Source organism: Bombina bombina, chromosome 5 (assembly GCF_027579735.1).
Source record: "Bombina bombina isolate aBomBom1 chromosome 5, aBomBom1.pri, whole genome shotgun sequence".
In the NCBI taxonomy this organism is placed as follows: Eukaryota; Metazoa; Chordata; class Amphibia; order Anura; family Bombinatoridae; genus Bombina; species Bombina bombina.
Window position 1 is genome coordinate 985,764,644 of NC_069503.1, and position 15,243 is coordinate 985,779,886.

The 15,243-nt window shown below is 35.4% G+C and overlaps 1 protein-coding gene across 4 annotated transcripts in view; it reads left to right on the forward strand.

Annotated features, from left to right (window-relative positions):
- PDP1 (pyruvate dehydrogenase phosphatase catalytic subunit 1) overlaps nt 1–10,715 on the forward strand; it is a 79,310-nt gene extending 68,595 nt beyond the window's left edge. For all 4 annotated transcript variants that reach the window (XM_053715202.1, XM_053715201.1, XM_053715203.1 and 1 more), the window contains exon 2: nt 4,082–10,715. In XM_053715202.1, the coding sequence (XP_053571177.1) occupies nt 4,126–5,730 (1,605 nt within the window). In that variant the 5' untranslated portion in view covers nt 4,082–4,125 and the 3' untranslated portion in view covers nt 5,731–10,715. The remainder of the gene's footprint in view (nt 1–4,081) is intronic.
- The last annotated feature ends 4,528 nt before the right edge of the window (nt 10,716–15,243 follow it).

Consider the following 15,243-nt stretch of genomic DNA (forward strand, 5'->3'; position numbering starts at 1 on the left):
GCACAGTTAAAAGCTGAAACAGTGAAAGATTCTCTGAATTTTGTGATATTGTTTTATCCATTTGGATCCATTTAAAGTTGTCCAATAAATTTTGATGATTTTACGGAACCGGACTCATTACTCATTACTTTTTTGCATGTCTACTCAGCCCAATATTTGCCATTCAAATATTAGATTGAGGATTTCATTTTAATGAATTCACCCTAAAATTGTAAATCTAGACTATTTTATTTGAATCTAGTCTAGGCTGGATAATAGAGAATTTCAGAAGAACTAAAATGTATTGAATAGCTGCCTGGCTACTTTCTTAACTGTAAGGATTGATCCTTCAAAGTTGATCCATATAATAGACAATAACGAAGGTTTAACCATTCCACCCCAGTGCTTATTTGTCTACATCGGAACAAAGTTTTGATTTAACAAATAAGTAAAAATTTAAATCACGCGACCGTTAATGATTTCAATCAGTTAGGAAGCCTGTATGGAAAAAGTCAAATTTCTATGTCCGGAGAACACTGGAAATTTCAAGCCCTGTATCTGTTTTAGAGATATATATATATATATATATATATATATATATATATATATATATATATATATATATATATATATATATATATATATATATATATATATATATATATATATATATATATATATATATATATATATATAATACGGCACACACTTTATCCTTCCAACTATCTTGTGCTCAGCTTAAAAGGTACAAACAGTAGAGCAAATGAACTGAATCCAACGGACGGTCTCCGTATTGCAGAGGATCCAAGAACAGCAGGCACACAGGTTTTCATAAACAATCAGTTTATTAAGTGCAAAGAAAAGAAACCAGACGTTTCGGCTCTAACACAAGACTTTTTCAATGATATTCAAATCCGGTTTGAATACCATTGAAAAAGGCTCGTGTTAGAGCCGTGTTTAATTGTTTATGAAAACCTGTGTGCCTGCTGTTCTTGGATCCTCTGCAATACGGAGACCGTCCGTTGGATTCAGTTCATTTGCTCTAATATATATATGTGTATATGTGTGTGTGTTCCAGAAGGAATGGTTGTAAATTGAAACCCAGTTTATAATGTAAGTCAATGGGAAGTGAGGGAGATAGGTTCCAGGCCCCTCCCAAAATTGTCATAATAACACCTAATACATTATTTTTAAATTATAAACCTAATAAAATAATCACACAACACAGACTTCACTTGCATTTTCTGCAAACAGTTCTTTCTATGCATTCCAATCTGGATTAATTTATAGACAGGAAGATCAGGTCTGGTTAAACTGATTGATTTCAGCTTGCTTGGCTTTACTGCAACACAAACGGACAGCTCCACCTCCAGGCTATTTTAATAAATGCACTGCTTCTCAATACTTTTCAATAGCAGTCACATGACTGGAAAAAAAGGTTGTTATTCTGAAACGGTGTAAATTGAACTGTTGTAAAACGAGGGCCACCTGTGTGTGTGTGTATATGTATATATATGTGTGTATGTATGTATGTATGTATATATATATATATATATATAATCTCATAGATAAGAAGTAAGAAATAGATTTATAAAGCAAGAAACAAAAGTAAAGATTAAAGCCAATCTTTCCCAGCCTTAGGACAATTCCTGCATAATAATTATTACACAACCCTCTAGGGTGAAGCGCGTGTAGCTTGGCGTTGCACAGGTCGCTGTGAGAAAGATGCGACTTTGTGGAGAATCCTATCAGCACAGGTGATTATACTAACCAAATAAAGTTGACAATTGGCAAGTACAAAACAGAATCGTTACAGATGACTGAGATCCCGGTGCAAAGGAAAATGCAGCAGTCTAATGGTTTTCCGTGAAAGCAACAAATATATCCCATTCAGCAGTAACCACAGCTTGTTTGCTGGTGATTCACATGGTGAAGGGGAGGAGGATATCACACCTGAGTGAGTAACTCTGAGTAGTCGTTTCATGGCGGAGGACTGCACGGTGAAAAGAATGAGCAATTTTTGTTTTGCAAAAGACCTCCTATCTAAAACCAACTAAAGTTGTTACAAAAATGAACTATATTCTTCAGGGAAATTGTTACCTTCAGCCGTATAATTGTCTAACAAGGGATCGTAATGTTGAGAGCTGTTACATTGTAGCAAATTAAGGCTTTGAAGAGAAAATGGCCACAATTGTTTGCAAATACAAACTGGCTACATTTGAATGTCTAGAATTATAGAGTCAGCGCTGGGGATCCCCAGTTCCTAACTGGACTTTTTGTTGGAACTTTATTTGAGTAATCCTTAAGTATTTACTTATAGGATTTGTTTGGACTTTAATTTAGAACCATTAATTTATGGTAATAAATACCTATGTGCTTATATATGTAGGATACTCATTTTTTCAATTAATTGCCATAATAAAATATACCTATACAATTTTTGGCATAATAAAATTACCTATATCAGATGTATTTTTGGTACTATATTGTTATTTAGAAATTTAAGGACCTGTCATTTTATAGTTAATCCTTTTTCTTGAGGGTTGTGTAATAATTATTTTGCAGGAATTGTCCTAGTGCTGGGAAAGATTGGCTTTAATCTTTACTTTTGTTTCTTGCTTTATACCTCTCTCTATTTCTTACTTCTTATCTATGCAATACATTATAATCAATACAATCTCTGTGCACCTTCTTTCTGCCTATAATCGTTAATGAAAGGCAGGAAAAAGAGGACTTGCAAATTACTGATATCTTTTGTGCGGCTATGGCTATTCGTGCAGGTAAATGTTTTATTTAAAGGCAGCATGAATGTCTGCAGTTAAGGACCCAAGTACTGACGGGGCAGTAAAAGAGCACTTGGACTTGCCATCTGTTTTTAACTTTTGCGGTTACTAATATGTGAGTGACAGTTAGTTAATTTTTACTTCTAATGCAGAATCTTAGAAGATGTGTCCAAACTGATGATAATCTAAAACGGATCACGCAGTCCGTATTGCACTAGCAGAAGGCAGAATATTTATTTAAAACCATGGTTTATTATAAAATGTGAAAAAAAAAATAATTTAAAACCACTTCTATATACAAGACCTTCTTGCATGTTTGCCAACTATCAACTTCTTACTTGTATCCATTACAGACGGTCTTAACTGTATATTTCTATTTTACCTGTAAATAATAAAATTACTAAACAAACTTACTCTCTTTCTCCTGGGATCTCCTAACCCACTGGAAACAGGTGAAGAAGTATCAAAGTTGTGTGTGATATAGCAATAATATATAGTTTAGCATAATTGCAACTAACTTACAGATTGCAAGAGCTTCACTGCGACCGGTTTAAACAGATAATGGATAAGTAGAATGGATGGGGGGGAAGTGGAGGGCAAATTAGAAATACTTGCAAGGGTGCGTTATGTTCCCAGCGCCTTAGTTTTTATACTGATTCTACAGCTTTAGTGATAGCTATTTGAATGGCCTTCTAAAATATTTTATATATTGTACTACTGTGAAAAAGTTATAGGGAGGTGCACGATTAAACCATTATACCAAACAGGTGCTGGTTTACACACAATCATTAACTGAAACAGCTGAGCTTATCTCTCCCCCTATTTTTTTTCTTTAACTGTTGATAATTACAACATTACCCCAACCTCAAACTTCACTCAGATAACTCTTTCACTCCTCACATTTAAACTTTGGCCAAATCCTGCCGTTTTCATCTAAAAAAAAAAAAAATCTACAAAATTCACTACTTTCTTACACAAGACACTACTAAGATCTTAATCCACTCTCTCATCATTTCCCAACCTTGACTATTGCAACTCCATCCTCTCTGGTCTCACTAGTTGGTGTCTATCTCCTTTACAATCCATAATGAATGCCTCTGCCAGGCTCATCTTCCTTAGATGTTGCTCTTTCTTCTGCTGCACCTTTCTGCCAATCCCTTCACTGGCTTCCTATAGCCTCCAGAATTAGCACAAAAATCTGCCATTTAAGGCCCTCTATGACTTTGCTCCCCCTATATCTTCTGTTTGTGTTTGTAATTTTATATATATTTTAATGCCAGTCATTTCTGCTGTACTAAACTTTATTTTGTTCCCCTCAGGAATCCCAGGTAGAAGTTGCTCTCCAGCTTTACTTCTTGATGCAATGTCTGTACCAACTCGACTCCTCTACCCTTTGTTTCGAAACTGTGATTTTGGAAGGAAATGTACTTCTATTTGTTACTGTCATCACAAATACCCCTGTTGTCCCTCCAACCCGCATTCTTCAAATTCCTTCAGATACAGAAGAGGAAATTCATTTGTTTCAGCCTTTCACAGCCCTAAAGAGTCATGTGATCAATTAAGACGATATGTTACCACTCCACAAAGATTTTACCTGACTCCACCACAGGTTAACAGCATATTAAAGGCAAATGAGTACAGTTTTAAAGTTCCAGAATTTGATGGCAAGAATATCAGCTCCATTCTTGGCTTTGACAGTAATCAGTTGCCGGCAAATGCTCCAATTGAGGATAGAAGAAGTGCAGCTACCTGTTTACAGACAAGAGGGATGCTTCTAGGTGTGTTTGATGGTCATGCTGGTTGTGCTTGTGCCCAGGCAGTAAGTGAAAGACTCTTCTATTATATTGCTGTTTCTTTACTACCTCATGAAACCCTACTTGAAATAGAGAATGCTGTAGAAAGTGGACGTGCTCTCTTGCCTATTTTACAGTGGCATAAACATCCAAATGATTATTTTAGTAAGGAGGCCTCCAAGCTATATTTCAACAGTTTAAGGACCTACTGGCAGGAGCTTATTGACCTCAATACTGGAGAGACAACAGATGTAAAGGAGGCCTTAATTAATTCCTTTAAAAGACTTGACACAGATTTGTCTTTGGAAGCGCAAGTGGGGGATCCCAACTCTTTTCTGAACTACTGGGTGTTGCGTGTAGCTTTTTCTGGTGCCACTGCTTGTGTAGCTCATGTTGATGGGGTAGACTTGCATGTGGCCAACACTGGAGACAGCAGAGCTTTGCTTGGTGTACAGGAGGAGGATGGATCATGGTCTGCAGTAACAATGTCTCATGACCATAATGCACAGAATGAATCGGAGGTAAAACGGATCAAATCTGAGCATCCAAAATCAGAAGAAAAGAGTGTTGTGAAACAGGATAGACTGCTTGGGTTGCTGATGCCATTCAGAGCTTTTGGAGATGTTAAATTCAAGTGGAGCATTGATCTTCAGAAACGTGTTGTGGAGTCTGGTCCAGATCAACTCAATGATAATGAATACACTAAATTTATCCCACCAAATTACCATAGTCCACCCTACTTAACTGCAGCACCAGAGGTCATCTATCATAAACTGAGACCAAAAGACAAGTTCCTCATTTTGGCTACAGATGGCCTTTGGGAAACTATGCATCGACAAGATGTGGTAAAAATAGTGGGGGAATATCTAACCGGTGTACATCATCAGCAGCCTATAGCAGTAGGTGGATATAAAGTTACCTTAGGGCAGATGCAAGGTCTTCTTATGGATAGAAGAGCAAGAATTTCCTCAGTGTTTGAAGATCAAAATGCAGCCACTCATCTTATACGACATGCAGTGGGAAACAATGAATTTGGAGCAGTAGACCATGAACGCTTGTCAAAGATGCTCAGTCTTCCAGAAGAATTAGCACGAATGTATAGAGATGACATTACCATTATTGTGGTGCAATTTAATTCTCATGTTATTGGAGCATATCAAAACCAGGAGCAGTAAATTAAATTCTATAAAATGTAGTTACCAAAGTTCTAAGACAGTGACTTTGTGTAAAGATCTGAGTGGTGTGAGAGAGTGTGCTTTCATTTTGAGCTGATTAACTGAGTGCATGGCATAGGCCCTAAAACTGTTACATGTAACATGTTTTATTTATAATATTCAGTCTTTATAAATTTGCTTTGTTTTCTGACATCATGCCCGATAAGATGTCAAAACGAAAAAAGGTTGTTACTTGTACCGTTTTAACTTTATTATAGATATAGATGTTTACTTGCTTCTGAATTATTTGACATGTACATTACACAGTGTATATTTTGCATGAAAAACAATGTTAACCCTAATATTTTGCGTGTTATGATGAGGCATAAGTACAGTAAGCATTGCTCTTGCACTTTTGTAGTCTGACAATAGTGGTAAAGCAATAATCCTGAAACGACTGTCTTGTTTTCTAACCAGTAGAGGAGAGTGCATATATTTTAGAAAGTGCGAGAAGGTGGCGCTATGAATTGATTATATTGGAAATGGTTCAAAACTATCTGAAGTTTTATTAACTTGTATAAGTAGGAACATGCTGTTTTAAATGCATGATGATAAAATCTATAAATTTAAAAAAAAAAAAAAAATCAGCTGATACCCAGTTCTGTATAGACTAAGGTCTTTATCCCTTTTTCAAGAATTTCTGTTTTCAGCCTCAGTTTTTCTCCTGAACGGATACTCCTACGTTAATGATTTAGTTGCTTATTACATTATGGGTAATTGGTACTTTTTTTGTTTTTTTTTGTTTTGTATTTTAATCTTAATTCTGTCAGGGACCATTTACACTACTGTAGATACGCTGGCTTGTGAACTCTTTACCCTTTATATGAGTCATGCATCAACATGAATGCCTCTGTCTCGTCCATCAGATTATGTAACGTTAGATGGTAAAAAAAAAAAGGCTAAGCAGTATAAAAAAGATAGTATTCTTCATTACTGCAGTACTTCACTGTGCTTCCTTTATCGCTCTCAGTATGACGGTTCTATGTTTTTCTTAACATGTATGACCTGTTTTACTCAAGGTAAATGTAAAAGCCATTGCAGATCTATTATAAGCCATAACGCTCTTTACCAGCTAAAAATAACTTCATAAAGAGTTTGTGTTTAATATTCAATTGAATAAACTGTTACTAGACTTTCAATTCTCAAAGTATTTGAATGGAAGTACTGTTTTCACATCTTCAGTGATAGATGCACTGGATTTCTAACTAAAATCAGGAGTTTTAAAATTCTACGATCTGTACATATTAAACATTAGATTTATAGTGTTTAATAACGCAAAGCTTTAATGTTTCAGGCCAGAAAAAGTATAATGCAATAGCATTATTTTTTTTTTTATTTACAAAGTATTTTAGAATCTATTTGTCTAAATGATTTGTTAATTTAATTATCAAAAACAGTTAAATGAATGTCTTGGTTTTTATTTTCTGCACCGATCATTGGTCTTTGATATATGTGATTTCAAACTTAAGTGTTAATTTCATTCAGATGTTGTTTTTGGCAGTTAACAGTGTTGGACAATATTTTTAGTAGTGTTTTCTAAAAAAAAATGATATATATAATTTTATTGTCCCCTCATGATCAAAATCCTAAAATGTTAGTGCATTTAATACCTTCAAGCTGGACATTGTTACCTCCCAAAAAATAATGTAAAATCTTTACCTGCCTCTTTACTCTTCCCATTTTGAAATCCAAAAATCATTTTGTTGGTTTAATGAATATTAGGAATGTGCATTCAGTTCTTTTAGTAGCCAGATTGATTGATTTAATTTTTATTAATGTTGGGGGTTTTTTCCCCTCCTTCCCCCCCCCAATGAAAGCAGATGCAGTGCTCACCAGCAAATGTTAACGTGCTGATAATTATCAAGAGCTTGGATCAATGCCTTACTTTCAAATTCCAAAATGAATTAGAAGTCCGTTATTTATTTTTTGTTACGAAATTTACATTTTATATTTAAGAGATTAATGTATAAAAATAAATCTGATGTACCTCCTTGTGTAGGTAAGTGTTCTGCAAATGTGATGGATTGCTGCACAATAGTGATATACCCCATTGGGCATTGCAGATTCTTCTCCAGAGAGGGGGCCCCTTTGGGGTTTCTAAAGTTTAACCAACAGTTTTTAAAAAGCAAAAGAAATGGGTAAAATGTTTAGCAGTGGATTAAAGTTAAGGTAAACTTTGAATGAAAGCCCTTTAAAAAAAAAAAAAAAATACTATTAAAAAAAAAGGGGCACTTTCATTCATCAAAGTTTACAAAGCAGCTGTTTTGTTTATAAACTTACCTTCTCTTCACAGCCGGAGCAGCTTCCCCCGCCCGGAGATCCTCTCTTACACATCAGCAATGGCTAATTCGGCTGCCTCCAATCACGGCTTTCCTCTCCAGGGGAATCATTGCCTGAGGCCATGCCGTGATTGGAGGAAGCCGGATTAGTCATTGCTGATGTGTGAAGAGAGCTGCTCCGGCTGTGAATAGAAGGTAAGTTGTTTTTTTTTTTTGTTAATCAAAACTTCTGCATTCTAAACTTTAATGAATGAAAGTACCCCTGTTTAATAGTATTTATAAAAACTGGGCTTTCATTCATCAAAGTTTACCTTCACTTTAAGATGCAGAAATCTTTTTGCAAAGGAAAAAAATTACTTTTTTTTTTTAAATAGTTAATGTTTTGTATGAGTTTTATCTGTCTCTGCAGCTTGGGTAATAATTATTATTAATCATATTACTTTTTATCACTTATTTTCCCTATGGTTTGTACAATGTAATATGTGGTCAAATTTTATGTTGAAATAACATATTACTAAATATCAACAAAGTAGATATAGTTATGTCATTATACTTGGCTTTTTTATTTACTATTTTGCCATGTTTAAAAATTTGAATATTTTTGCCATTTTATCTTAAATTGCATACAGATTGTATGTGACAGTGCCATTACAAATTATTATTTGTATCCTATGGAGCTGTACAATAAACTTCCTAAGTTTGCACTAAAATCTGTGTAGTAGTAAGTTCAGTTAAATGTTCACTTTATCTATCATCTGTCATAGCCACTTGTCATACCAATACAAGTGAGGGTGGCATTTTCTCATCTAAATGATTTTGTTGGGCAGTTAAAACACTGTTTATCTGCAGTATGACTTTTACACAAGTAGGTGTGTGTATATAATCCAATTGCAGAACTATAGTGGTATATGGTTTGTTAAATTTACAACGTTCCCATATTTACTAATAGCAAATCTTTCTAGTGCAAATTCAGTTCACAAACTATCCTAGTACTTAGGGAATCGCAATGTATTTGTGTTGGTGCTTATGCATTGCTATACATGTGATCCCTGGCTTAGAGACACTGAACATAAAAAAAAAAAATGATTTCGTGATTTAGATAGAGCATGCAATTTTAAGCAACTTTTTAATTTACTCCTTTTCTCAAATTTTATTTGTTCACTTGCTATCTTTATTTGAAAAAGGCATCTAAGCTATTTTTGGTTCATCACGCTGGACAGCACTTGTGTATTGGTTGGTTAAATTAATCCATCAAGCAGCAAGAACAACCTAGGTTGTTCACCAAAAATGGGCCAGCATCTAATCTTACATTCTTGCTTTTCAAATAAAGATACCAAGAGAATGAAGAAAAATTGATAATAGGAGTAAATTAGAAAGTTGCTTAAAATTTCATGCTCTATCTGAATCACGAAAAAAAAAAAAAAAATGGGTTCAGTATCCCTTTTAAAGATGGGAGTTCTGTTTAGATGACCCAGTAAGTAATACATTCACATATTTTATTTGTAATCTGCAACACTGCTAATGAGACCCCAAACTATTACAAATGTGGCACCTTTTGTCAGCATAACAAGCCTAGTGTTCTAATACAGCAGCAGCAATTATTAAACACTGCAACCAAATGTTGCTAATACAAAAATAAGGTTAATGAAACTGCTTTCAGGGACAATCTTTGTTCATATTCTGTTTATTAAAGGGATACTAAACCCACATTTTTACTGTCATGATTCAGATAGAGCATGCAACTTTCTAAATTACGCCTATTATCAATTTTTCTTTGTTCTCATGTTATCTTGGTTTGAAAATCAGTAATAAAAGGTTAGTAGCCAGCCCATTTTTAGCTCAGCACCTTGGTAGAACTTGCTGATTGGTTTGCTACATTTAGCCACAAATCAGCAAGTGCTACCCAGGTGCTGAACAAAAAATGGTCCGGCTCTAAAGCTTACATTACTGCTTTTTCAAATCAAGATAGCATGAGAACAAAGAAAAAATGATAATAGGAGTAAATTAGAAAGGTGCTTAAAATGTCATGCTCTATCTGAATCATGAAAGAAAAAAAATTGTGCTTAGTATCCCTTTAAGGGCCACAGTAACAATGACAGCAAGCTAGGTGCATCAAAGGAACTGATCATTTTGACTCTATCAAACATATATTTTTGAACCTTTCACACCACCATTTTTCTTTTCTTTTGGGAAGCTTTTTTTCTCAAGAACAGTTACCGAGTCTCATCTCATTGTGAGTGTTACTAGTATGGGGTCTGAATGTATAAAAGTCTAAACAAAGTTTATACTTTATACCTCCCTTATTTTTTACATTTAGTCTTCTATATATGGCTATTTTTTCAACAAATACATTTACATTTCATGCGTTTGATACTCCTATTTTATTGTGGTGTTGTGTTTTATCTACAATCCTATGCATAATGTTAATATCTGTTTTTAACTGATTCATGAACATCTCTTGTCATTTTCTACAGAATTATTGATTTATAACAAGTTTTCTTCTAAAATGTTTGCTCTGCTGTTTATTTTATTGTTACATTATGTTTTTGTTTTAAGGCAATATTGAGTCTTCCTTGAAGCACGGTCTGTTACTAACAAATTTAGAGTTAAGAAACATTTTGCAGTCTGTAAATATGTACATTGAATTAAATATATAAAAACTTACAATGTAAATGTGTTTTATTGTATTATTAAAAACAATGTCAATTACGTTTGTTCTAAATTTATATTGATAAACAGTTACGTGAGTTGTTTGACTCTGCAAGCATCGACCACAGTTAATGTGAAACCACACACTTGTAAATCATTTGTGATTATTTGCACCTCCTTATTTAAAACATAAGTGTGACTGGCTATCTGTACTGGTTTGTATTCTGCTACCCAATTTTGAGTGATAACAATGTAGGAGAAAAAAAATTCTAATTTTTGATTTTAGAATGTGGTTTCAGATTATAAAACTTAATGTGTTTTTGCTGTTTGTCATAATTCCACACAGCAGAAGTACAGCTATTTTTAGCCTACCCTAGATGTATATGTAAATATAAACAGCATGTAAAAAAACTCAAACGTGTAACAGTGTATAGTTTTGCTAATTTTTTTTTTTTAAGAACATTGTGCTGATTTTCAGATTTCTAACCAAGCCCCACAGTGTCAGATGTACACGTGCGTTAACAAACAGAAGCCTGCAGTAATCTGTCTCTTCATATGAAATGGAGCGGGGAGTGTCTACTCTTTTTGTTTACCCAGCCCCTTTTCAGTGGGTTTATTACCTAAACTGGGAGCTTCTAAGTAAGTTTTTGAAAGGTTTTTTACTGGCTTTTTAGATCGGCACCTGTGCATAAAATTCTTTATAGTAGTGTATTACATACAGTTATATTTAAAATTGATGTATACTATCCCTTTAAGTATTCTTGCACCTTGTTACAGAATTGGTGACATTCAATATCGGTGGCATTGTGCTCTTCAGTTTAGAGTGCACAATACAGAGGGGGAGCGGTATGTTTTTACAGTGACTACACTGCTTTATATATTCCTGAGAGCTTTTATACTTATGTAAAACAAAATGTGAAACCTCTGCTTTCTATTGCGGAAGGTACAGCCGTCCAAGTCTTTAACATCACTGATCTATGAAACTGCCTTCAGGTTACAATAAGACAACAGCTTTAAAGAAAGCTGCAGGTACTGGAGGAATAACAATATAATGGTGAGTACCAACTATGCTACTGTAGTTGCACCCAGCTCTTTATGTCCCTTTAAAGATGGAAAAATGCTCAGTTTTTCCTCTGCAATTTTCTTTTCATTCATAGCACTTTAACAATATTACTTTGTTCCTAGAGTTTTACTTTCTCCACACAGATTATAAAAGTATACTACCCTGAACAAATGTAATGGATTTATCCCTTTAAGCCATTGCAACGTGTATATACATACATAGCGCAGCACTTTGCTTATTGTACCGCACAATGTGTGTATATTTGTCTGAGCTGCAGGAAGCTCCAGAAGTCTCTGCTAAGTTGCACCCGTGAGCTGGAGTTCCTGAGCTCATGGCATCTGTCTTCATATTGAACGATTGGTGCTCCGGGTTCCATATGAAGGCAGATGCCAGATCGTTGGACTGAAAAACCATTTTGTTTCTATGCTTGTGTGTCACTATCCATCTGTAGGAAGTGGCATTATTAGCAAAGTCCCTTCTATCCCGCAGACTAGTTGCACACTTGTTTTTTTCAAAGTCAAAATAAACCGTTTTAACTTTTTCATGCAGAAGTATGTGTAGTATGTTTAAATTGTGCTGGTTATAGTAAAAACATGCTACTATATATTTTTAAAAAATCATATTACTTAAATTAAAGGGACATAAAACTCCATAATTCGAAAATGATTCTCCTTGTATCCTTTTTTTGAAGGAGCAGAAATGTACTACTGGGAGCTAGATGAACACGTGAGCCAATGAAAAGCGGTATATGTGTGTAGCCACCAATCAGCATCTATTGCTGCTTCTAAGCCTTCCTAGGTATAGTTTTCAACAAATTGATTGATAGTCAAGGAAACCCAAGGGGGTATCCTAATGGGGGCGCACCGTAAAATTCAAAATAGTGAAATATACACACACAAAAATAAATAAAAATAATGAAAAAGAGAAATGTACTTAAGACAAAGATGTGTTGAAGTCAAAGGTCAGGAAAAAACTTGGAAACTTGATAGCCAAAAAAATATTGTCCATAATGGCCAACAAACACTGATCTATGATCCTCTGGATGTTTGAAAAGGCTGTGCTGCTTGTTTCGGTGTGTAGGATAATCTATAAAGCTGAAGAAAAAAGAAGAGGGCGTCTCATAGTGTATTACAGATTGATAGGTGTGTAGACATATAGGTAGAAATATGTTCACCAGATGCTGTTGCACCGTACTTGGACCGGTGCTTGAACGCAGGCTAGCATCTTTTTCAACAAAGAAATTTAAAAAATAGTAGAGAGAGTAGAAAATATTGCTGTATATTTAGTATTCGGTGCTACCCTTGAATAATAAATTTAAACAACAAAAAAGATAGACAAATATTGGGGCATCTGTAAATGTCCCAAAAAAGCAAGGGATAAAAAAGCACACGAAAAGTTATGTTGAAACAATCCAATTTCTTTATTTAACTGTCCCACTTCACATTCAGTGTTCGATCTGTTCCTCCGGGCTGCAGTAGTTAGAGGAACTTCTTACAATTTAAAATACAAATTCAAAACAAAAGCAGTACATAAAGCTATCAAAATATCTCAATCCCTATGCATACGTATGCAGACTAAAGAAATGCAAGACTATAGGATGACATATGTGAAAATCATGCACACAATGTCTAAATACAAGACACTACTATATTATCCTAAAATGTCAGACTCACAGCATACCATATTGAAAATGAACAACAACAACTTAACAGTCCATTTTCCCACTGTTGGTATATATATGAAAGCCATATACTGAAAATACACAGTAGGTGTCGGTAGGTAATAGACCGCAACAGGATCTGCTGCACACTAGGTCAAAAAACCGATCCACAACTTGTATAATTTTAAGACAGTACTTATCTTCCAAAGTATATTTGCGATGGTGCTTTTCCTTGCTGATCCGTGATTCCTCGGCGTGTGACGTAATCCCCGATGGGGGTGGTCAACTCGTCACTACAACTCCAATTGGTTCCTAGTACCTGAATCTGTATCCATTGGTCCAGGAGAAACCAAAGGAGAATAGACCAACCGCAACTCTGTATCTCCTTGTCAGGACATCCACGATAGGTATCGAGCTTTGTTGTTGACAAGTAAAAGTACTTTTAACACTTGGGAAATAAAGCACCGCTTTTATAAGCTGTCCTCAGGCTCCAAAAGTCGATTCCTAAAATCAGTTCACAGATACAACATCCATGCGCTATTATTTCAGCGCAGATTCACAACTCCCAGGCTTGTTCTGTTTATTAGGATACTTTCATAGACAGCAGTATAGGCTTCATTAGGTGCTAGATTGAGACTTCCGCTTTTATGTATCACCACAGATACCTCAGACAGTATTTTAACTTATCCAAGGTGCAATACACATAGTGCCAACGCACGTTTCACCCCCCTCCAGAGCATGTGTCCCAGGGGTTCATCAGGGAGTTGTGAATCTCTCACTGCTGTGTGTGAGGGGGAGGGGCCGTTTTTGGCGCTCTTTGCTACGCATCAAAAAATTCCAGTCAGTTACTCTTGTATTTCCTGCATGATCCGGTTCATCTCTAACAGATCTCAGGGGTCTTCAAACTTCTTTGGAGGGAGGTAGATTCTCTCAGCAGAGCTGTGAGACTTATATATTGACTGTGATTAAAAAACGTTGCTCTGTAATTTTTATGTTTCAAATTTAATTATTGTTACTTTACTAATGGGAACAAACCTTTGCTAAAAGTTGTGTTGTTTTTAAGGATTGATGCTATAACTGTCTTTCAGTTCATTATTTCAACTGTCATTTAATCGTTTAGTGCTTCTTTGAGGCACAGTACGTTTTTGTTAAATAAGATTGTAACCAAGTTGCAAGTTTATTGCTAGTGTGTTAAACATGTCTGATTCAGAGGAAGATATCTGTGTCATTTGTTCCAATGCCAAGGTGGAGCCCAATAGAAATTTATGTACTAACTGTATTGATGCTACTTTAAATAAAAGCCAATCTGTACAAATTGAACAAATTTCACCAAACAGCGAGGGGAGAGTTATGCCGACTAACTCGCCTCACGTGTCAGTACCTGCATCTCCCGCCCGGGAGGTGCGTGATATTATGGCGCCTAGTACATCTGGGCGGCCATTACAGATAACATTACAAGATATGGCTACTGTTATGACTGAAGTTTTGGCTAAATTACCAGAACTAAGAGGCAAGCGTGATCACTCTGGGGTGAGAACAGAGTGCGCTGATAATACTAGGGCCATGTCTGATACTGCGTCACAGCTTGCAGAACATGAGGACGGAGAGCTTCATTCTGTGGGTGATGGTTCTGATCCAAACAGATTGGATTCAGATATTTCAAATTTTAAATTTAAATTGGAGAACCTCCGTGTATTACTAGGGGAGGTTTTAGCGGCTCTTAATGATTGTAACACTGTTGCAATACCAGAAAAATTGTGTAGGTTGGATAAATACTTTGCGGTACCGGCGAGTACTGACGTTTTTCCTATACCTAAGAGACT